At 41.0% G+C, this 25,651-nt stretch overlaps 1 protein-coding gene across 1 annotated transcript in view; it reads left to right on the top strand.

Moving 5' to 3' along the window:
• Window positions 1-3,179: 3,179 nt before the first annotated feature.
• nfatc3a (nuclear factor of activated T cells 3a) overlaps window positions 3,180-25,651 on the top strand; it is an 81,051-nt gene continuing 58,579 nt past the window's right edge. Inside the window, exons 1-2 of the mRNA XM_053616536.1 lie at window positions 3,180-3,698; window positions 23,077-24,235. Coding sequence (XP_053472511.1) covers window positions 3,608-3,698; window positions 23,077-24,235 — 1,250 coding nt within the window. The 5' untranslated portion in view covers window positions 3,180-3,607. The remainder of the gene's footprint in view (window positions 3,699-23,076; window positions 24,236-25,651) is intronic.

The following is a 25,651-nucleotide window of genomic DNA, read 5'->3' as shown; positions in this document are numbered from 1 at the left end:
TAAGTTTCCTCCTTCATATATATTGTACGCATATCACAATTGGTAGTACTACTTTCAAGATTTTATTTTATTTTATTTTATTTTATTTTAAAAAACAAAATGAAAATAAACATATTCTTTAAAACAAATTCTTGTATTCTTATTTTAATCCAATGTGTTTAATATTTTATATATATATATATATATATATATATATATATATATTGTTGCATAAATTATTAGAACATTTTCATACAATGAACTTGGAAATTATAGGATATTAGTATATATTAACATATAAAAATATACAACTAGATAAAATATGATATGATTTAAGGAATAAAACACAATGTGGAATGCTGTTATAGGAAAACATGATCACTAGCTTTTCCTCTTATGCCACAAATTTGCCAAATATCTTTTTATTTATTATATAAACTACACATCATAATTTGTATCCATTTAGAGTTACGTTTAATGTTGCAGAACATCCATCAAACAAATTAGTTCCTGTTTTCACTTATCTTACAGCAACTATAAACAGTCATTACTTCACCATCCTCTCTTCTTTATGTCTCTTGAATAGCCAGAAGGGGAGAAAAAAACACATCTTGTCATGTTAATTAGAAATTGTAGCGTGGCAGAAAACTTGTTCCAAAGCACTGAGTCTCCTTTCCAAAAATGTTAAATAATGTATAGAAAACTTATCAACACCATATCAACAATCATTATATATTTTTTATTTGGTAAACAACAGTGCATTTTTTATTTGTTGATTATAAAACTTTGATGATGTCAAGGGTCCATCATACATCTCTGTTAAGCGATAATATATGAGTGCAAGCTCATTAAAATATACTGTATTTATAATATATAAACTATATCATATGTAATATATCATATTAACTTGTGATTTGAAGTACAGCCTGCAAAAATGTCAGAGCTACTGTTATAGAAAATGTTTTGCAATAATCATAATTGAGAAATCAATAATGCTGTAGTATGAAATAAAACTAATAATAATGAATTTATCATTTAAAATAATAATAATGAACGTATAAATAATTATGCACATCCTACATATATTTAACCAATTATTTCTGCAATGATTTTTAATTCTATTTTCTTTGAACTAGAGAATTATTATTTGATAAATGCTTAAAAAAAAAAAAAATCTTTTCACGAATATTACCTGTACCCTGACAGACTGAAGAAAAAAAAGTGTTATAGCTCATGTCCTTATCAGTTACTGCATTATAAATGCATGCTTCATCTTTCATCCATCATGCAGAGAGTCGTATCAATAAATGAGGTATTTGGCTGGTATAATTTAATTTGTATAGGTGTGTGAGTGTGTGGGTGGCTTTTTGCACAGTGTGTGTAACCTAAGCGAGGTCTGTATAACTGCGTCAGAATACCGCTCTCTGTGCTGGCCTTACCAGCACTCCTCCAGGTTCAGGTAGGTGTGAGATTCTGTTCTCAGAGCTTAAAAAGTGTTTACACCAGACCTTCAGTTGTGTAAATGGATTGGAGTTAAGATTCGTATTATTTTCTAGTAGTGAGTGCGATTATCTATGGCCGCTACTCAATCGTTAACCCCTTCAACTCCCAGCACTCTTCAGCAGGTCATGCTGGTATCACTGTAGTTACTGAATATAGATGAATAACTGAATCTGGAAATTTGGAATGGAAAAAGTGTTGCATGAAAAGAATCCGGCAGTCTCACCGTCACAGTATAACTCATATTTATTGAAAAATGATTCCAAAACACACTGTCAGAAATCAAGGTACCAAACTGTATGCTGGGTTTAGACCATCATTTATACCTTTAATAACATTTTACCTAGTGCATGCGGTGTTAATTAGCGTTTAGAGTGATATTACTGTATGTACTTTAAATTATTTTCAAAGGTGAAAGATACAGACTAAACCTATAAAAGATGTCTGTTTGATAGTACCATTCCAGAGAGAAGTAAAAGTAAAGTTTGGCACGTTTATTTCAGAGAGACTACATTTCACAGATTACTCAGTTACTGATTCATTATAAAGGTTAAAAGGTTTTATATTAAAATAATCTAATCTAAAGCCTACGTTTAACTCTTCTAATCTCTCCTTTTATGCAGTGACACTGTCAATCAAATTTATTACTTTATTAAGCCTGTTTATCAGCAGAGAGCATAGTACATGTAGCCTGTCCTGCATTTGTGTTCTTAAAAATAATAATAATAAAAATGTTGCCATAGCTGAGTGGTTCTCAAACTTTTTCAGCATGAGGCCCCCCGTTGTGTAGAGTGCATCCCTTTGTGGCCCCCTGGAGTTGTCAAATTTTCGCAGTTGCGTTTTTTCACACTAGGCTCTTCTGTGTTTTCCATTTTAAATAGTCTTAGGTTTTATCAGCGTGTGGCTGACAGTACTGTACAGTGTACACTAATATATCAGCGGATGTCTCTGTTTGGTGTGTGTCTTAGTGTGCTGTGTATAATTGAGTTCGTTGATTAATATTTCTCATTTTTATGTACATCATAGTTTAAAGGTTGACAATCCTGACTTACATACAGGTCAAATTTATTTAAAAAAATCAATAATGTTCTAGAATTTCAATGCCACCCCGCCTGGTGTCATCTGGCGGGCCCCCAGGGGGCCGTGGCCCCCAGTTTGAGAACCACTGCCATAGCATGCTGAAAACCGGACTACGAGTTTGAACACAATCTGACATGGTGTTAACGTTTATTTAAAATTTTAAAGAAACCTATACTTGTGGCATAGTGGCTAGCACTGCTGCCTCGCAGCTCCAGGCTCTCCGGTTTGAACCTGAGCTCGGGTTAGTGTCTGTCTGGAATCATGCATGTTCTCCCTATGTCTGTTTGGGTTTCTTCCGGGTTCTCCAGTTTCCTTCCACCTCTGTGCAACCGGTGGACTACCTATGCTAAGAACACATTTTGATTCATTAGCTTGTTGCTGTTGTGTTTTTATTATTATTATTATTATTATTATTATTATTATTATTATTATTATTATTTCCTCGTCTGACCATTACAGCGACTGTGAGCAGCTATAACACAGAGAAGCAAACTTCAGTACCCATGAGCACCTTGCGCAAGCGCGGCGTCTGCATCTGCATGTGCGTGTGTGTGTGTGTGCGCGCGTGCGCCTGTGTTGTATGCCGACTTTGCTGACGTCACCGCTGGAACTGCCCTGTCACGCGCTGTTAGTAAAAGTTGGGATAGAGTGAGACACGGAGCGAGAGAGAGAGAAAGAGAGAGAGAGAGAGAGATTACAGTCTGCAGCGTTCACGGTTGTGTTGATAAACAGCGGATGAAAATATTCGGCTCACTGCAAAGTTGTTTAGGGGATCAGCTGCATGAACTCTGCATGAACATTCACTCTTAGAGAGACAGACAGAGAGAGAGAGAGAGAGAGAAGAGGAGAGAGAGAGCGCGCGAGAGAGAGCGAAAGAGCGAAAGAGCGCGCGCGCTTTGGGAAAAACAACAACAACAAAAAACTTGACACTCGGTCTGGTCCAGAATTGAGAAAGTTGCGGTGTTTTCTTGTTCCTGTAGTAAATGTTGTGACAGTGAGGAGTGCGCCGGCGCGGATAGACGCGAGAGAAGCCGAGCTGTCAAACCCGATGAGTAGTGCAGACTGCAGCGGGAATGAGGAGCTGGACTTCAGGCTGATCTTCGGTGAGGACGGCCAGCAGCCGCCTTCAGGCCCCGCAGGTTAGTACTGCACTTTCTCCCTGTACTTTCACACCTTCCTTCATCTCCTTCAGTTTAGTTTCCAGTGGAGAACCTTTCCTCCAGAGCTCTGCTCTCAGCTCTGAGCCGGCATGCTCTCCTTCCTCTGCCGGGTTTTTGTGTCTGCACGAGGGAAGTGTTTGTAAGATAATAGCGTTGTTATAAGACTCTTGTGTGTGTGTGTGTGTGTGTGTGTGTGTGTGTGCAGGCGAAGTTTACAGAAGTAAATTATTCTTGTTCCACTAGTTCGACAGTTGATTTGGTGTAAGTTGTCATTCTAGACATATTTGTTTGTTTGTTTGTTTTTATTACACACACTTTAATAAAATTTAAAAAAAAAAAAAAAAAAAAAAAACAACAACATTGTGAGGTGTAAATACTCAGACCTTAAATATTCTCTAAATATTGTGAGATGCAGATGGTGCGGTAATACCTTTCTCTGATTTATTTATTTATCTGTTTATTTATTCATTCACACAGTGAAGTTTTAATTGTAATAATGTTGTGTTAATAATCCATTATCGTCGATTCCTCTAACAGCGCTCGCGTCAAGGTGGTTTATTCCTCTTACGCCACAGCAATCGGTAAATCTCCCAAACGTGTTAAAGGACAACATACTTTTTATCCATTTATAGTTACAGTGAACGTTGCGGAACGTTTGGGGAAACAAGTTAGCATGTGTGCCGTAATCAGTCCAGACCTCGACAGCTTCTCTTCTTTTAATAAGACAAAATCTATTCGCCTTGTTTTAATTTCGCAAAATGTGTTTGCTTATTTATTTGTTCATCGGTTTATTTATTTAAACGCTATTGTCACGGAGAGGAAAGGAACCGTATAGTGCCGCGTCCATTCATTCATTCATTCATTCGTTCGTTCAAAATATCACAAACAAAATATAATGAAAACCTGGATATTGTTTATTCTTTATGTTCGCAGTTGTTGTCGGTGAAATAGTTTAGATATAGTGTAAGATAATAATGTGAGTTTACTTTTTTAATGTAAAGACTTTGTGGGGGGGAAAAAAACAACAGTCGGAGAATATTACAGGTGAAAGTTGTATTTGGGAGGATAGATCGTGTTAGGAAGATATTCATTTATTCAGTACGTTTTAAGGATACAGAAAGTTCTGCAGGGCGTTTCACTCCTGCCAGCGTTTAATTGCATCCATTATATGCAATATGCATATTAACAAGATAAAACATTACATAAGATTGCAGTACACCTCGAGACTAGTGCATATTTCTCCAAATGTTACACTTAGCAATAAGGTTATAATAACAGCTGGGAGCAGAATTCAAGGCAGAGAAACGTGTTTTTGTTTTGACTCAAAAAGCATGTGTGTGTGTGTGTGTGTGTGTGTGTGTGTGTGTGTGTTTGTGTGTACGCCTGGGCTGTGACATTTGTAAGCTGACCAAATTTTTGTGTTTTATTTTGTGTGTTTTTTTTCGTGAAGACAATACAAATGTGTGTTTGGTTTGGACGGTGATACACAAATCAGCCTGGTATCTGTCAGTGTTCTCAAGTGTGTCGAGAAGGAAACAGATTTGTTCAAAGTCAGATTTGGGTGTGTGTGTGTGTGTGTGGGTGGACACGTTTGAATGTGTTTTGTATTTTTATTGTAGAAGCAAAGCCTGACAGCAAACGCCCCATCTTGTATGCAAAGCAGCGTGTATAGAGCGGCCGGCGTGCCGCCGCATGATGTAGGATATTAGCTGATGATTGGACTTGTTTGAGTGTCATTGCTCGAACGTTTGAGTCTAGCTCGAAGTCATTTAGATGTTACGAGAAGGAGAATTAAACTCGAAAACGTAACTGTCACCTCTCAAACCACTCCTTAACTGCCACAGAAAACCACCACTCGTAATATTTACCTGTAAAAGAAAATCATCGTTAATTCTCGATTTATTCATTCCGGTTTATTTGATGCACAAGCAAATTTTGCTACTCTGGTTTATTGTGAAGGAAAAAAATAAAAATAAAAATACTGTTTGATTCTACGAGTTAAAAAACGGTCACGTTTTTTCATTTTCCCTCCATCACCTTTACATACGTTCCCGCGAAGATACATTTTGACTCAATTAACTCTTTCTTAAATTAACCAAATAATAATAATAATAATAATAATAATAATAATAATAATGTCATTGAAGGTTTTGGTTTGAAAATGGATTTGAGCTGAATGATGTAAACTGAAGCATCTGCTGTTCATGTGTCATCTCTCTACACCGTGGAGATTCAGTACAGATGAACACACACACATGTTAGTGTAGTGCTGAATGATATGTAGTCTTGAACGAGCCAGCACTCAGGCCTGGGAAGTGTGTCGCATCCTTGTTGAAGCAGTTTCAGCGCTGGCTTTAGCCTATATATTTTTCCCACAATGTATAAACGCCCCATATTTACGTCAATGCGTGTGAAGTGGCTAAGATAACATATCTGTGGCATTTGCCTTGTATAGTGGATAATTACCTGCTGCTGGTTTCATACCACCTGTGCCTGAGGTTGGAATTGATTTATTGCAAAAGGAGCTTAAGCACTTCTGTCTGTCAGCCACTGCGGAGGCGTTGAAAGATCAGCGTCGACGTATGGCAACATAAAACGCAGCAAATCTGTTTGCCGTGAAAGATACGCCTCGACCGTTACGGCAGCGTAACCATGCCTGTTTTGCGCTCTAATAAGCAATACGTAGTCACGTAACATGATGCTGCGTTCGAGGCGACTTGTAATTCGCCGCCTCAACTTGAAATTTCGCCTCGTGAACTCGGGGTAGGCTTCTCAACTACCGGTTCTTTCTCCTTTTACAGAGTGACATAAAATCAACATCGCTAACGCAGACTGTAAACAGTGTAAAGCACCACTTATCTACTTTTAAATTAGTTTATAGCAGTGCTGGCTTTAGATCAGTTAATGTACAGACACAGTACTCAGTTAAGTCTACAACGACACTACAACCATACTAATAGCTGTTTTGAGAAGTCAGTCATCAGCGTTAGAGTTATCACTAATTTTAGCCGGCTAGCTTGTTGCTAACGCTACTTGCTGTTGTGCACTGTTTTTGTTGTACTGCAATTATAGTCTATAGTCTTGCATAAATGTTTGAAGTTCACTATAGTAGAACAGAACCAATATCCACTCAGGCCTGTAACTGTAAAATTGCAGTTCAAGTCGTTTTTTATGTGCTTTATGTGCTCTAAAGACACTCTTTTGTAGAGGCGACCATGTTTTTTTGTTGTTGTTTTTTTTTGTCACTTGTCGAACATCCCAAAGTGGTAAATAACGTTATTACAACTTTACCACTTACAAGGCACCACAAATGCAGCATAAGCGCTGGTTAAAGGGGGAAATGTTGCACAGCATGCTGTGTGCACCATACTAAGAACTGAATGTAGGGGCTTTCCCTGAAGCTAAGTTAGATGTAGCTAGCTTGCTAACTGTAGCTAATTTGATCAAATATAATGGAGAGAACAAAACTATAACGCCTCACTCACCATTTCCACTGTTTGTTGTTTTTTTTTTATATTTGATTTGCTTTGTGTTCACTCTGTATTTTGTTATCTAATCTGTATATTTCGCTCTCCAGCCTGTTAAAACGTCTAGCATGAACCGGACAGTGTTAGCACGGTAGCTAAACCCACAGGAGAGGACAAAAAGACACAGCTCATGTGAGAACAGGAGTGGAATCACTCGATCTCAGACAATATAACCGTGTTTCAAATACAAAGATACAGGGATGTCACTGTGTGATGTCTGGCTGTGTTTAGTTCTCTAGCTCAACAACTTCACAACTGGGAGACGATACAAACGCCACAGTGAGGGCAAATCAGCTATCGGCGATCATCCACTAGCTTCCTACAGAGTTAAATGAAGCTAAAACTCCTTCAGTCCTCAAAACTCGTTCCCTCTCTCACTCCTGTTTGTTTACACTCGCACTCTCTCCTGGCCACCCAGTGTGTAGTCAGGACTTCTTCCATGCCTAAAGTTGGAAGGTGATGATGTTTTAATCTACAGTACATTACACATTTCAATGAAAATGTCTATGGAAACTTTAATTAGCCAACAAAACAAACATAGAAGGAATCTGTCAGTGCGTAGATAGTTTTTAGCGTTCAATAACTTACTAACTGTGATGGTTAGTGGACTAAAAAAAGACATTTCAGAAAGTGTTTTTAGTATTTTTTTTTTTTTATCACAGTATGGATTTATTACAACATGGATATCATGTCGTCATATCGCCCAGCCCTAAATTCCGAGGTTGCAAACTCATATTACACATGTGTCTGCTGTAAATGTGGATATTTCCATGGTGATATTTGCACTAAAACCTGATTTGTCACTGTATGTAAAATACTCGCGTGTAACAAAAATACAAGGGACGTCAATGGAAGTGCGTTGCCTGAACTGCATGCCATTGCAGCCTGTGAAAAAAGAAATAGTTCCTCTGTGACTGTGCTTCAGTGTAAGGAGCGATTGAGCATTTGACGTAGCGGTTATGTGATCTGAATGATGACCAAGTTACAGACAGAGCCTTGCTTCTTTGCTTCCTGACGTTTCTGACTTGCCTGGTGTAAAAGATAAACTAGCAGAACAAAACTGTTTGTTGGTTTTGGGTTTCTGTCAAATGGTTTTGGGTTCGAGTACTAAGTTTCTCACCTTACAGTAAGAAATAATCTACCTGGAGAAGTCTGTCTTTTAGTGTTGCAACAATAGCGTGGCCTTGAGTTCGGCAGCTTGTCTTTCATGTGTGGAGGTGGCATTAGTAGGGGCACTGTGAACTTTTAGATATGGTGCGGTGTGTGTGTGTGTGTGTGTGTGTGTGTGTCTGGCTACGTGCCCAGGCATGCCATGTGGTCCTCAGATGGCAGTGGAATTTAAGGGGAGGGACAGACACCACCGTTTCTCTCCCACTGAGACAGGAACAGGAAAGGTAGTCTATCTCTCGCTAATTTCCTCCATCTCCAGACTCTCTCTCTCTCGCCCTCTCTCACACCCTCCTCACCTCCCAGGGCCCTTGTCTGGCAGTTCGGTTTCTGTCATTACGTTGTCTCTCCGTGCTTTAGCCCCTTTCCTTCCAGGATGTGAGAATTCGATTTAGCAAGTCAAACTACCAACAAGTTACGCAGTTACACAGCTTTTGCGCTTAACCGAGTGTGATGCATGCATAATAAAACTCAATGATTACCATAACCAACTGTTGGCGTTACAAAGATTCTTTTTTTTTCTTCTTTTTTTTTTTTCTCACGCTCTTACTTATCAAAGCTTATAAGTCACTTATTACCACAAAACGTGGCTACTGGTAGTTTACACACATGTCTCAGGTTGTAACGAGTCATAGTTTAACAGGAGGCAGAGAGGTGCAGAGAGACGAATGGAGAAGTCGTGTGAGGAGTAAATGGGGGAGCGCCGGTGAACACTGAGACTGGTTGGAGCGCTCGTGTCTGGCCTGCTGTCTCAGTCGTGGGAAAGACTGAAATTACATCGCTCTCAAGGCCGGTTATTTTCAGCCACGGCTGAAAGCGACAGAGGGCACACACTCGACTCCTTTAGCTCCTCTGAAGCAGGAGTCCCCCGCGAGCTCGCCGTGCCCGCAGTGCTGAATGAGAATGCTGTGTGCCACGTCCCCAGGTGAGTTCGCGAGTGTGTCTGTATGGAAAGTGACAGGCGACAAGCGGGTTGTCTCAGTCAGCTTTGTAAGGAGACGTCGGACAAAAACGTCGGACAAATCGTGCCTCGATTTGTTTCGTTTAGTACGTTAATAACCCGTCTTGTTTACTGTTTATGTGTGTAACATTAATCATACGCTGTGTGTTCAAGAGACAACAGCATCATTAGACAACGGCCTCACACCTAATGAAGCCTGCTCCTCAGCTGTTAGTGGCTCAGGCATTGTTTAGGCAGTGATAAACAGACACGGGCACATGCTGACTCACTAAAGACCCCGACTCGACTCGAGTTAATATTAACCCAAACGTGTGAACCAGCATCTTGATACACATGGAGAATATACGGAGGGAACGCGATAGACTACTCAGTCCCAGAAACTCACTGAACCTTACAGATTGTATCGTGCGTGTGTATGCGTGTATGTGTATGTGTATGTGTGTGTGTGTGTGTGTGTGTGTGTGTGTGCATATTCATATCTGTGTGCCTGTTTGTGATATGAGATGTACTAGATTAGGCAGATGAAAGAATCACCAAGTTCATTAATAAGTTTTAGCACTCTCGATGACATTGTAATTGGAACAAGGCCTCAGACAACTTTATTCTAGTCACACGGTGTTCTTTTGGTAAGTTTGCGCACCCCTGATTTTGTCTCTCCAATGAGAATTTGTTCACCGATGGCTCGAACATGGCGAGTGTGAGCGGGAGTCGTTTGTTTCCCTGGGCGAGGCACGAGCAGATATGTGTGGCATTTGTCTAGTTTAAATTTAGTGTAACTGAAGCCAGTGGAGGCTGCTCTGCATCAGCTTGCCTGTGCCGTTACCAGCATTGAACTCTCGCATTTAAAACCAGGCAAGCGGGAGCGCAGGAACATGTGAGGACAGACACAGAAACCGCTCCGGTTTAGTCCTGCACTAACAGTTTGTGACGTGTGTGTTTTCTAAAACCATAGAAGGAAGTTGTTCATCTGATATTATATGTGTTTAGGCCCGTCTGATTTAAATGGACTGATTAGAGATAGAATATCCGGATCAGATTATTTGTTGATAACAAATAACACATTATTAAGGAGGATTATTTTGAACTTGTATGGAATGAAGCGTGACAGCAGCACAAAATGGTTTGGAGAAAAATTCCACAGAATGGTATGAAGAAGCGACTCTGGGTCTGAGTTCTTTCTAGCCCAGACTGTAGATTCAGTGACAGCCATACAAATGATGCAAAAGAACAGCCAAGCAGAACTGTAAATTTAATCGATTTAAGTTTGAAAGAAAGCGTTACAGCTTTCTGTTTACCATGTTTGGTGTTCTGAGGAAACATGGCATGAATCCAGTAGAGCATTACAGGCTGGAAAAGATAGAAATCATGAATGCAGCTGCCTATCTGTCTTTAAATGTTTGTGTGTGTGTGTGTGTGTGTGTGTGTGTGTGTGTGAGATAGTTTCTCCTACATTGTTTTTTTTTTTTTTTTACCTTGAGATCTTGTGATATAATGCATTGCTCAACCATAAAGGTTTCATTTTTCGAGTTCGATTTATATCTAATATCACAACCGTCACCGATAATATTATAGAAATCAATATTGATGGGAGGATTAGCAAAATACACACACTTCAAAGTGTCAAGCGGGAATATTTTTAATCACAGAATTTAGTATTAATGATAATTACTTTTTTTGTTGTTTTTCAAATAAGCTCTTTAATGAGTCATAATTTTTTTTTTAAATATATTTTTTAATTGATTTAATGTCCTTGTTCTGATATACGCATGGCTACAATGATGCATTTATAATGATTTATTACACATTGATCAAAAAAAAAAAAAATTATGATTAATCTTCCCTCTACGTCAAACCTGAACTCATTTTCCCACCTCGAACGATTCACCCAGACTGATCGCGTTGCCCCATTAACGATAATCCGCTTTTCTCAGACATGAGTGCATGAGTGTCTGCATGCTTGTCTTGCATACGACCCCAACGCGACCAATAAAAAAATTCCCCACCTAAAATTCCCCACCTGCACAGTTAAGTGATTCAGTGCTTAGCTCACTGTGCTGAATTGGTTAAAACTCATTTGTAGCCTTAATTATAAATTTTAATAGCTTTTGGTGTAAGTTATGCACGTTTCTCCCCCTGCAACGTTGTGAGGTAAAATAGAAAGGTCCTGCTCCAATCATAGGGAACATATTACTCACATTCAGCAGAGAGATAACTGTTCGTTTCAGACCTGTGTGTTTGGCCTGAAAGTGGGGTGTACTACCAAAATGCAAACGCTTAATATAAGGATCGGACATTATTATTACTCACAAATAAAAAGGAGGAAAGAAACTACAGAACACTGCACATGGGTTCATAGTTTGTTCTCTCTACGTCAGATGTGTACGTTAGATTTTTTTATTATGTTTTAATTTGGTTATTAATATTTACTGATGTTGGACTAAAACTGGCGTAGATTTTTGTGCCACAGGAAAGGAAATTGTGTGTTTATTCGTGAATTCTATCGACAGTCTCGCAATCATCAGAACACTTCAAGGTACATACAGTAATGGCAAATGCATAAGGGCGTAAAGTTTCAATTATTCCATTAAAAATGGTGTGCTGCTAACACTGTATAGTTTAGACCTGGCGTAAATCGCTGCCTCGATCATCATTAACACGTCTTAATCAGTACGTCTGATCCCACTCAGCGCTGGGTCACCACCTCGTTTCCTTCCCTTTCTCACTGTCCCCAAGTCTTACAAAACGTTCCTCCTGAACCGTTGTGTAATTACGAGTGTGTAACTCACAGCCACATGGTGGAGGGATGGGTGATTTGTCTTAGAGGTATGTGTGAGTGTGTGATGTGTGATAGTGTGTGAGTGGTCCCTTTTTATACGCCCATTATTTTTTATATCTGAGTCACACTGAAGGTAGTACATACTTTAAGGGTAGGCATATATATGAGGGATTTTCCCTTCGTGATGATGATGTGTGTGTGTGTCTGTTTATGTCTGTGTGTGAGTGTGAGTGTGAAGGTCATTCTATATAGACTTTATAAGTAACTCACTAATTTTTTTTTTTTTTTTAGTAAAATCATTTCAACACCTTTTTATACACCAGTACAAATGTCATGTAATATCAGGGACTGAACTCTGGAGTACAGTTCCCAGCAGCCACTGCACCTCACGGCATGACGGTCACATGACCCCCTGAACCTTCATGTTAACGAGGACTTGTGTGTATATTAGCCACAGCTTGCACTGGACTCCATGTCTTACGTTTGTCTTTCTTTACCGTTGTCTCTGTTACTGTGTTTATGGTCTTTGTTTTAATGTTTATTCCTAGCCTTAGTGTTTTTGCCACTAAGTTCTAATTTCCTGTTTTGTGTTTGTTGGTGTTTGTATTTAAGCTATCTGCGCTTGCATCCGTCTTGACGAACAGTCAAAACATTTATGTTTGAGTCAGAGCATTAGTTAAGGTTCATTTTGAAATTGCTTTTGGGTTAGGATTAAGATTAAAATCAATTCGTTGGTTAATTAATAAGAACACCTTTATCCCTGCGCATTCAGGAAAGGGTCTAATCAGCTGATCATGTGATCATAAGCATAATACATCACATCGTGCAGAGACAGGTCGAGAAGTTCAGGTGACATTTGTCTAATTTTTTCCAAAACTGTCCACTTTTGCTGAGCGTGTGTCCATTGCAGCCTGAGATTTCAGTTCACAGAGTCTAATCCGACGGGGTCTTCCACTATTCTAAATGGTCTTCACTTGTATAACGCTTTTATCCAAAGCGCTTTACACTGTGTCTTATTCACCCATTCACACACACACACTCACACACCAATCTTAGCAGAGCTGCCATGCAAGGCGCTAACTTGCCATCGGGAGCAACTTGGGGTTCAGTGTCTTGCCCAAGGACACTTCGGTATGTGGAGTCACGTGGGCCGGGAACCGAACCGCCAACCCTACGATTAGCGGACGACCCGCTCTACCACCTGAGCCACAGCTGCCCTTAATACCCTTCATTCTACCCTTAATGTTAGACGGTTTTGTGTGTTCTGAGGTGCTTTTCTGCTCACCACGGTTGTAAAGAGTGCTTACCATATCTTTCCTGTGCGCTCCATCCAGTCTGGCCATTCTCCTCTGATTACTCTCCTCAACGAGACGTTTTTTTTTGCACCATTCTATGTAAACTCTAATGACTGCTCCTCGTGAAAACCCTAAGAGATTAACCGTTTTTTGAAATACTCAAACCAGCAACAACCATGCTAAGGCCAAAGTCACCGAGATCACATTTCCCCCCCTTTCTGATGTTTGATGTGAACGTTGCACATTACAATGCAATATACATCGTGCTGCTGTTACATGATTGGCTGATCGGATCATTGCAAGAATTTTGGAAAATAAAAACCACAGACATTCATCAGACCTCCTTTAACAGCTCTACTGGAACGGCTACGCTCACGTTCTTCATATGAACACTTCTCAGAGATGCTTTGTGCAGGACGTTCCTGTTCCTGTTCCTGCATGTTAGCTCCTGACGAGTTCGGATGTTTTTAATGTTAACGTCTGATGCGAGATGATAAAGCCAGAATATCGTGTCAGTTTGTAGAAGTATCTTTTTATAACGATGTTGGTATACTTCGCTAATCCCAGCTTCACAGCTAATATGATCTTCACTATTATGTCAACATTTCTGTGCACGACAACGAAGCTAACTTTTGTGATGACAGTTAGCTTTCTTAGAGCAAATATAGGCTAGTCATGGTTGATCTTCACAGCATCCTAGCTTGGAACGTTTTTTTTTTCTTCTTCTTTCTTCAGAGCAGTACGTGTTTTTAGGCTGTAACATATATATATGCCGAAGCCCAAATTTCACAATATCCTCCTCCTACACATGATACAAAAATGATAGTCTGTAGTAGGCCTTTTGCAGTTTTAGTAGAATAGCCTCTTCCTGTGATATGAGGCAGTTCTTGGCCAAGTTGAATAACTGTAATATAATAATAGCTTATGAGACTACAAATACAGTAACTGCTTTACTGTGCATCATAAAAACACTACATCATGTCTCCATACTGTAGATCTCCATAGGAAATCAATGTATCTGTGACAGACATGGTTCAGAGTGGCTAGACCTGAAGCGCTGGCTCTCTCTGCCAGCTGAGCTTTGTTGATCCTGTAACGTTATCACAGTGTGGGACGCCTTAATCAGAGAGCTTTATTTAGAAGGCAAACATACATTCGTGTTGGCTTAGACCGCCGTCGGGCAGCTCAGCAGACGTCCGGCGCTTGTCAGTGATGTAACCGACCTCAGGTCGGGGGGAAATAGGTTGCATTTTACATCCAGTGATTGTTAAAAGGTTCGGCGCTTTAACTGGCGTTTAGAGGATTTGATCACAAAGAGGAAAGAGATTTACAAGAGAGAATTATAATCTAGACTATTTCAATCCAAAGCACAACGAATGACCTTTGATTAAGGTAGACTGAGTTTCTCACTGTTTATACCTCTCTCACTTAGTAAATTTCTCATACACACACACACACACACACACACACACACAGGCTGTAGTTGGGAGCTGTTGTGTGGACAGGCCTGCAGGTGTGTGTGTGTGTGTGTGAGGGAGTGTATGTGTGTGCGTGTGCTAGTCCGAGGCCTCCGCCAGCAACTGTGTGTTTAAAAGTAAAGGCACTTTGCCAGCAGTTCTTAGAAACAGGAGCGGAATAAAAGCCTTTTCGCCAAGCTACTGCATACTCCGTGATGACGCATTTCTCCTGTTGTTTCTTTTTCGTTTTTTCATCAAAACCTCATAAATGTAGGTTACTTTTCTTTTTCTTTTTTTTTTGTACGTTGAAGTGAACAAGAGAATACTGTTGGACTGTTTTGCTGCAAAGAGAGAAGCCTGCTGTTAATGAGACAGCGCTGCTTCACAACGGGAACCCTGGCTTAGGTTACACCTGTCCCCACAGAACAAAAGTGCACACAAACACACACACATACGCACACACACACACACACACACACACACACACACTCTCTCTCTCTCTCGCAGAAGCCAGGATGTTGTGTAAGTATTGTAGTTCAGGAATTGACCTTGAGAGGAAGTTAGGTTTGCACTTCATAGCCTGAACACTGTGTACGTACGTGTGTGTGTGTGTGTGTGTGTGTGTGTGTGTTGTTTTTTTTTTTTTTTAATTCTGATTGGTGAAATACTGTAAGAGGAAATATTGCAATTGTAAGTGTGTGTGTGTGTGTGTGTGTGTTCATCTGTATGTGTTTGCTGTGACGCAGTGTTCCTTTGATAGTGTGTATTCCTGTGCTGTTTGCTTTATCCACTAATGAGCATCCCTGGGTGACGTCACACACACACACACACACACACACACAAACACACACAGGTGCAGACTAGATCCAGAGAGAGGGAACAATGTCCTGCATTTACCCCACCAGGTACAACAACCCTTGGCTGCGTCATATCTCAGCGCGGCCTGTGTGTGGTGCGGTGAGCTACAGCGATTTCCTGTCGTTATTAGCTTAGGAACAGCAAAGCCGCTTAGGACTCTTTATTTAACCAGATCATGCTAATGAACAACTTCTCTAAGCAGGGACACCTCAACACACTCTTAAATGAGTTGTCCTCCTAGTCATACTCACTGTAAAACAGGTAGAGCTGATATAACAATGGTGGCAATTAAGTGTATTGTTTTTTGTTGCACTTTTTATCACGAAGCCACACTTTTTTAGTATTGCAAGCGGCAAAATAAATAAAAATGAACGCATAATTGAATTTAAGATGCTTTATCTTGCCAGTTGGCAGACTTTGATGTATGATTTTTATTTACTTTTATGTATAAGAACTTGTTCAGGTTCTTAGAGGTAAGTTTCAATTAGAATTTCCATGCATACATCCATTTTCCGTGCCGCTTATCCTACACGGGGTCGTGGGGAAGCCTGGAGATTATCTCAGGAAACTCGGGGTATAACGCAGGGGACACTCTGGACTGGGTGGAACCCATCGCCGAGCACAATCACACACTACGGACAATTCGGATATGCCAATCGGTCTCCAAGGCATGTCTTTGGAGTGGTAGAGGAAACCCACGGGGAAAAGCACGGGGAGAACATGCAAACTCTGCACACACAGGGCAGAGGATGGATTCGAACCCCCAACTCCATCAAATTCTTGCCTAAAAATGACACTAAAAGTGAGATTACACATCACTTGATTACATCAACAGCGTGATTTTCCTTACCCCCCACCCTCAGAATGGTTTCTATGTAAATCATGATTCAGTCTATAAGTTTGTGTCATTTCAGTCATAACCCCTATGACAAACTCATTAACACTTATATATACCTCAAGTTATATCAAGGTTAACGCACTCTTCATAGAGCCAATGCCTTTAGTCAGGAGAGGATGCTTACATATGTGTAGCAGCCTAGAGCCCACTTTCTGGCCTCTGATACTCAAGCTAGATAGATCCCTTTATTAATCCCAGAGAGAAATTCCCAAATTTGATTTGATTTCATTTCTCAATTGGATCTTTCTAAACACATTGTGACCTGTATTTTCTTGATTGTACCCTCTGTTTTTTGAATGTCTTAGTCTCAGCTTCTGACGACCTTTCCATGACCAAGGACCGTCTACTGCCTACTGTACATTTTTCTGGCCGCCAGATTCAGAGTGTTGAAGCTTGCTATCTCAAGAGCCTATCCACACTCAGGTCTTCTGAGTAAGACGTAGTCACTGGTTTTCAAAAAGATCACCACTCATATCTTTGATATAGCTTTGAAGAAGTTAGTAGAGAATAAACGTGACACTCTCATGGGTTTGCCACTGGCCTTAGAGGAAAAATCTGTGCTTGGTCAGTGGCAGTGGTAGTCAGACAGCCTCTACGGTCCTTTTTGGCTAGTGTTTAGTCGTGAAATGTATTAAACTCTCTATCAAATGCTAAAGGTTTGGCTTGCAACCCTACACTTTCTTTGGTGTGGCTTCTAATTGCTCACTGTGGTCCTCATTTGCTTAATGTGGTCTCATATTACTTATTGTAGCCTTTTAGTGTTTTATTTTACCAGAAAATACAGCACGACTCAGCTCAGAAAATTACACTTTGCCCCATTTTCCATTGCCAAATATGCCTCAGTACTGTGAGATTAACTAAGACGTAAAATGGAGCTGAAATTAGTGCAAAACATCGTCGTCATAGTTACATAGTGACTTCTCTAGTACCACAAAATGCTTCAGTAGTAGTAACTACACTATATGGCCAAAATATGATGGACACCTGACCAATCACCCGCATATGTGCTTATTGAACATCCCATTATAAATGCAGTCCCCCCTTTTTCTGCTATAATAACTATAAATATCCACTCTTCTGGGAAGGCTTTCCACTAGATTTTGGAGCATGGCTGCTGGGATTTCTGCTCTTTGCATTAGTGAGATCAGGCACTGATTTTGGGTGAGGAGGCCTGGTGCGCAGTTGGTGTTCCAGTTAATCCCAAAGGTTTTTAGTGGGGTTAAGGACAGGGCTTTGTGCAGGCCCCTCGAGTTCTTCCACTACAACCTTGGCAAACCATGTCTTCATAGACCTTACTCTCTCCCCATCCTCATCTGGGTGACAACAGATTAGAAATAATTCCCTTCTATAACTACATGGTCAAAAAGTAGAGTTGTGTAACCAGGTAATTCATGATAGTTTTAACATGAAGTCTATTTTGTTGAACTTATCAACTGTTCACTGATGGAGAATTGCGTGCAAAACTGCTCATGGCAGTTGCAGTCCTAAAGCTATCCCAGCAATTGTAGTTCTAAACCATCGTATCAAAACCGTTTGTATCAATTGCAGTCCAAAGCCATCTTCATGGTTTCTAAGTAATCTCATGTATCTCCATGTGGGGCCATTCTCAGCAGCAGTGAGTGGTTTGCAAGTAATGAGAACTCTAACCAGAAGTAGGCCATCAGGTTGGATCAGGCAGGTCCGGAGAGCAGAAGGGACATGGTCAGGTGTTCACATACTTTTGGCCATATAGTATATCTACCAGTTTCTACCAAGCCATTTTTCTGGGAGGCACCATTACCATTTTATCACAATCAACCCCAGATTTCTCAGTGTATTTTTTCCCCTTGGTGTGGCCCTGCTTGCTTATTGTAGCCATGCTTTCTTCAGTGTGGCCCCTGTTTCCTTAGTCACTCAGTTTCCTTATTGTGGTCCCTGATTTTTCACTGTGGCCCCTGATTATGTAATACTGTTTCCCTTGGTGTGGCCCTCATCAGGGGTTTTCTTCCCGTTCCCGAGTTACCTTCCTTGATATGGTCCTTGAGTTTTCACTGTGGCCGCTGATTGTATTGTTTCAGTTCCCTTGGTGTGGATGTTGCCTGCTCGTGGCTGCTTTGCTTCGTCAATGTAGCCGCTGTTTTGTCCGTCTTCCCCCTTGTTTTTCCTCCACATCTCTAGAAGCAGATGGTCATATCCTGGCCTGAACAGGGTGCTTTCCCACTTGGCTTCAAGATGATTCTGTAAGCAGATATCAGGTAGCTGTCCCTGACCTCACGGCATTCAAGTGTTTATGTGTTTATGTGTGAGTGTGTTTGAGCAGGGTGTCGAGGGTGAGGCTGGGAGAAGGGTTACAGAGTAGAGCTTGAAATTTCAAACACGACCGTAGCACAAGAACGTTCTGTTGGAGCTCAGCCACAGCACCGAGGTTTGAATCCTAAATTCTGTCTGAACTCGACTCAGACCATCAGCAACAGGAAACAGGGTCTGTTACCATCATCAGATCATTTGTAGATACTTCGTGATTATTAAAGAACTTTTTTGGTCTGATAGCACTTGTGATAGTACAGTTTTCAAGATACATTATTTCAAGACTTAATTTCACCAACATAAGTAGCCTAGCTAGAACATGACTGTTAATTAGTAGGCTACAATAGCATGAAGTCACTGTCACGTAGCTACTGGCCCTCAATTTCAGAAATGTAGCCTCTGAGATTGAAAAGTGTGGGTCAAAGAAAGTCACATAAAATGAAAGTGTGGTCAAAAATCGATAAGTGTCTTGAAAACGCATCTGAAATTAGCGCGAATGCTTATAGTACGTTTGGCATTTAAGCGGGGGAAGAGGTAGCTCAGTAGTTAAGACGTTGGGCTTCTGATCAGAAGGCTGCAAGTTCATATCCCTGCACTGCCGAGCTGCCACTGCCGGGCCGTTGAGCAAGGCGCTTAACCCTCAACTCCTCAGCTGTATAAACGAGATCATTATAATTTGCTCTGGATAAGTCCAAATGCCATAAATGCAAAGCTCAGTCACCTTTTTATAGAAACAATAGGTTATAAAATTGATGTATCACTACCTTAAGTATTCATTAAATGCCATTGTCTTGTCTTCGAAGCAGACGTTGCTCATTTCAGTCCTCAGTTACCCAGTCCGTCTCTCCGGCTGGTCCTTTCTCATATCCGTCCATCGTTTCATTCATCTGCTTATTTGTGTTAGCAGAAAAGCCAAACAGTGGTGGCTTAGTGAAGTGGCGCTAAATGAAGAAATGAAGTGTGAATGTGTGGAGAAGAAGGCCAGCATTGTGTGTGCTGAGTAAACTTGGAGTTGGATGAAAGATTTGTTGTTCTTCGGGAGGCAGAACCGCAATACGATGTTTGCCATCTTCACTGAACTTCTAAGCGAATGTGAAAGTTATTGGAACAGGTCCCAGAGTGATGGAGAGAGAAAGAAGCAGAACGAGAGAGAGAGAGAGAGAGAGAGAGGGAGATTGTGTTTCTGTAGTTTGTGGTTCATATGTTAGCTCATTGCTTATTTACTATTGTTATGGGTTAATGCATCGGAGACACAGAAAATAACTGCTTTGTCTTATTAAAGACATACATGAATGAGTCATTTAATGTACAACACAGCTCCATCAAGATTACTTTAAATGGATTTATTTATTTTTATTTAAAAAAAAACAAACATTTGGCTTCGTTTTTCCAATAAAATCCAAGCCACATTTGTATCTGATTTAAAATCCGTTTAAATGTGGCTTAGTTTGATAAGTTAAATATTATTTTATGTTTGGTTTTGTTTTTTTCTTTTCTTTCTTTTCCCCACTCCACATTACTCAGTGTACATTCTGGCATCATTACTATAATAAACAAGGTACATATGAGAACCAGTACGGCTGCAATCCAAACAACATATCAGATATGGTCGATTGTAGTGTGCAGAATGGACCTTAAATCTATCAATCTGATCTCTCTGTAAATAAATCTGATCTATCTCAGTCAGATCTATCTGTAAATAAGTCAGATATACTGTACGTGTGTTTGTAAATACAACAGATGTAGATGTAAGAATATTGAGGTCTATCTATAAAACAAAAACACATCTATCTGTAAATACATCAGATCTATCTCAATCAGATCTGTCTGTAAATAAATCTGATCCTATCTGTAAATATACCAAATCCGTCTTTCAATATATACAGGTTTGTCTATAAATAAATCAGATCTGTCTGTAAAGACATCAGACATGTTTAAATAAATCCGGTAGCCAATAAATAAATCACATCTATCGATAAATGTCACATCTCTCTGTCAGGTGTATATGTAAACCAATCAGCTCCATCTATCTGTCAGATCTATTTATAAATCAGATTTGACCTGCCATGTGAACCTAGTTATTCGGAGACCTTTCGTATGGGCCGATTGTTCTTCCTGGGTCAAAGTGCACAGTCGTGTGTGACTTTCTGGCTTAGTATCCCTTCTGTCCACTAAGATGTGTTGTCACGGATACGGATGTCTTGTGACATGCGGGTCATGTGGGGCTGCTATAAATAAATCCATTACAAGAAAGCGGAGAGAGAGCGAGGCGCTGTTCCATATTTATCAGACTTCTCCGAGTATGAGTGCTGGTCAGAAGGGTTATGGTGTATCGCCTGCTTTTATGTGTTTAAATGTCCGATAACGTCGGTGTTTTATTACTTGCGTGCTTGTGTTTTTTGAACGTGACCGAGTGACATTAGTAGGAAAGATTATCGAAGTGTAATCAGGTTTATGTTGCTAAATGTTGAAGGATAACGCAGGGCTAGCGTAAGTATGTGAGCTATCTTGGTCCACCCATTCACTGGAAGCTCACGAATGACATCTAATATAGTGAGGGAACAATATTGTGTGTGCGTGTGCATGTGTGTGTGTGTGTGTGTGCATGTGTGTGTGTTCTGCAGTGCTCTTTAACTGATGTTATTAATAGAGCCGGTTACCATGTGGTGACAGACTGAATCATGTGCCTGTGTCTGAATGTATTTCCCAACTTGATGGGCGGGGAGGGGTGTGTGTGTGTGTGTGTGTGTGTGTGCACTATTTGAGTAAGTGGGTGTGCTTCCTGCTTTTAGGCATGCTGACGTTCCAGCTCTAAATATGAACTTATGTGGAGCAGTTTGCCTCCAATGATTTCCTATTTTCCTCTGCTTTTCACACTCTTCTCCTCTGACGTTATCGAGTCGTCCGGAAGGACTTTCTCTCTCCCGCTGGTGTAGAGACATGAGCATTGTTTGTACACCGCATGTACCTTCTTTGTTGACCCGGGCTGAGAGTTGTGGTCTGGACGGATTCCCTGGTGGCTTGTTTGTAGACAGCCGAACTCTTCTCCGAACAAGGACAGCGTAAAAGCACTCCAATAAAGGAGAAAGAGAGAGGGGGGTTGGGATATCTGTTTGCTTTAATCTGTCTTATCAGCCTCCTGGGACGCCGGCCTTGAAAGATAGGGACAGACGGCATATTAGCCACGCTCGCACCACAGGGAACGACAAGTTGATTTGCTGGCTGGATGATCATCAGTGAAGATGATAAAAAACAAAGAGCGCATCATTCTCCTTGTATGGAGAGACTGTTTCCATCACACTGCGTTGTTAATGCTGAAATCTGAATAGCGGGTAAAAATAGCTATGACGTAAATACCTATTCTACGTCCTGTTTACCTGTGGAATGAACTTCCTGAGCAATGTTTTGGTCAGCCATGTGCGTTCTTATCCTCTGCTGAAGTATCGTTGTCAGCAGGTTAGGCAGTGAAAGCTGTCAGCAACATCATACTTTAGTAACACGGGAGAGCCAGAAGTTCTAGCCCGATTGTGTAGTGACCTTTTTTTTTTTTTTTCTAACCAATCAGGTTTAATAAATCAGGACACAGTGGTTCATACACTGCTTTCACTCTCTCCGCATTTGTGTGTGTAATACAATTGCATCAAAACTATTGTATGTGTTGATGTTTTAATGATCTTGATGAGTCCAGCCCATTAGCTTCAGGCCATCAGTGTCAGTGTCAGTAGGTGTGGCGTTCTCACATGCCCTTTGTTTAGTTCGTAACAGCGCGTTAAAGTCATCTGTAACTGTTGAACTTGTTGTGTTTATGTAACATGTTGTACTGTTCCCAGCTTGCCTTTCCGTTCCTTTCTAAACATTTTCCTCCTCCTGAAATGGGTGTGATTTGAAAAGTGATCTTGTACTATGCTGCATATTGGACATTGTAAGATAAACACATTAGATGTTTAAGACTGAGTAAGAATGTAATTCGTTTGTATTAATGTAGTGCGATTGTTTTGTAATTGTACAGGATAAATATGTTTGAATGATTATGAAAAGAATTTTTTTTTTTTTGTAGCATTAGTCATTATGAAGACGATCATCCTATCCGATTAGTTTCTTTCTCTTCTAACTTACTGGCCTCTCTTTTCAGATCTGGAGCCGGATGACACCACATCATTCTACATCCTGAACGTGGGTCAGCCTCCAGCAGTGGCGAACCAGAACCTAGGTGTCCAGAGGCATGGAGTCCAGCCTCACTCACAGCTCATCTCTACTTCTCCTACGTTGCAGCCCCTCCACAAGCCCTTTGAGCCCAGCTATGAGTCCCTGGACTCTAAATACCCTCCCAGTGGAGGTGGAGGAGGTGCAGGTAGGCCCCCCAAGGCCTTTGAGTGCCCTAGTATCCAGATCACCTCCATCTCCCCAAGCTGCCAGCAAGAGCTAGATGGGAATGAGGCTGACCTTAGGTCCAAAGGTGTGGATAGGGACTTCCACGAGCAACCGCTGTCTCGGGACCACCTGTATTTGCCGCTGGATCACTCGTACCGTGATTCATCACTGAGCCCGAGCCCCTGCAGCAGCTTGTCATCACGCAGCTGGTTCTCAGACGCTTCATCGTGCGAGTCCATGTCTCATGTGTACGACGACGTGGATTCGGAGCTGAACGAAGCAGCTGCGCGTTTCACACTCGGATCTCCCCTCTCCTCACCGCAGGGTGCCCCGCTGGAGGAGCCATGGCAACAACAGCACCATCACCACCACCATCCGGGTTACGCCCCAGCACTCTCCCACCCACACACCCACTCTCTCTCTCCACGTCAGTCACCATGCCACTCACCACGCACCAGCGTTACTGACGAGAACTGGCTCAGCCCACGGCCACCTTCACGCCCATCCTCACGTCCCACATCGCCTTGTGGTAAAAGGCGCCACTCTAGTGCTGATATCTGCTTTTCGGGTTCGCCCCATCACTCCCCGACACCGACCCCGGGCCCCTCGCCCAGGGGCAGCGTCACTGAAGACACCTGGATCGGCAGTCCTGTAGGTATAGCACCCTTCCAGTGCTGCACCTCAGACCCTGACATCCCTTCCAAGACCAGGAAGACATCACAGGACTGTACAGCGACGCTACAGTCCGGGAAGAACGATCTCAGCCGGGACGATTCGGGAAATATCTCACCGCTTCGTGATTCCCCGGCTGACGAATCCATGCACGGACTGAAAAAAGACGGACCTGGGGAGCAATTCCTTTCCGTGCCCTCTCATTTCACCTGGAACAAACCCAAACCAGGACACACACCTATTTTCAGGTAACAGAACAGATCAAGGATAACACACTCTGCTGTTTCTCACATGCATGCAGGGTTATATAATTATATATTGATTTTCATTGGCTGATCAAGTCTGGCAGTATTATCAAGTCACAGTATACAATACTGTGAGTTGCCCTAGGAATCCTGTAAAAGTAAATCAGTCATTCACAGCTGCTGTATTGAGATGGTCTCATACGGTGTGGGTATCATTGTGTCTGAAAGAATGTGTATTTTAGCGTTGGGCTGTGATTGGATCTTACAAAAACGCGCACAATTAGACCACAGACACATCACTGCAGGATCACAGTGAAGCACGCTGATTGAACAGCAACTTGTAGCTAGCTAACTTGAAGCATCACACTAGCAGTACTGCTAACATTGAATATTTGTTATTTAGTTAAAAATCACTAAAGCGAAAGAGCAGAGAGAGGTGTGTGAAAGGAAGTGTAAGACACATCATGCAAGAGCACAGTGAAATGGAAAGGAAAATTGTATTCACTTTAATTATTCCTTTAGATGACTAATTCTGTAAGAATCTGTGAGTCTCTGCTGTTAATTTGTGCGGGAGAAATTGACAATCGTTACCACTAAAGTTCCAGATACGGTGCCCTCCACTAATATTGGCACCCTTGGTAAATATGAGCAAAGAAGCCTGTGAAAAATGGTCTTTATTGTTTAACCTTTTGATCTTTTGTTTAAAAAAAAAAAAATCACAAAAATACTCTGCTCTCATGGATATCAAATAATTGCAAACAAAACACAGGATTGTAAAAAAAAAATAATCTTTTAAATATAGGTGTGAAATCAGTATTGGCATTCATATGAGAAAAATATATATGAAGTATATTCCCATTGATATTTTATATTTTTTTAGTACACCTGGGTGACTAGGAACAGGAAATTGTTCAACCATGACTTCCTGTTTCACAGGGGTGAAATTCCCTTAGTCATTCATAACAATGGGTAAGAGCAAGGAATATAGCTGTGATGTGCGGCAAAAGGTTGTTGAGCTTCACAAAATGGGAAGTGGCTATGAGAAAATAGCACAAGCATTGAAAATGTCGATTTCCAACATCAGGGCAATAATTAAGAAGTTCCAATAGAGCTTTTTGGCAATAGACACCAGAGGTGGTTTTGGCGCACACAGTGGTAGCCATATGGAAAAGTACCTCATGCCCACGGTTAAATATGGTGGTGGTTCTTTAATGTTTTGAGGCTGATTTTTTGCCAGAGGACCTGGACATTTTGTTAGGATACATGGCATCATGGAGTCTATCAAATATCAACAGATATTAAATGAAAACCTGACTGCATCTGCCAGAAAGCTTCAAACGGGCCGTGGTTGGATCTTCCAGCAGGACAGTGATCCAAAACATACATCAGAATCAACACAAACATGTTTTACTGACCACA

Source organism: Ictalurus furcatus, chromosome 27, assembly GCF_023375685.1.
Source record: "Ictalurus furcatus strain D&B chromosome 27, Billie_1.0, whole genome shotgun sequence".
Taxonomy (NCBI): Eukaryota; Metazoa; Chordata; class Actinopteri; order Siluriformes; family Ictaluridae; genus Ictalurus; species Ictalurus furcatus.
The sequence above is the reverse complement of the archived record's forward strand: the minus strand, read 5'-3'. Positions and strand labels throughout refer to the sequence as shown.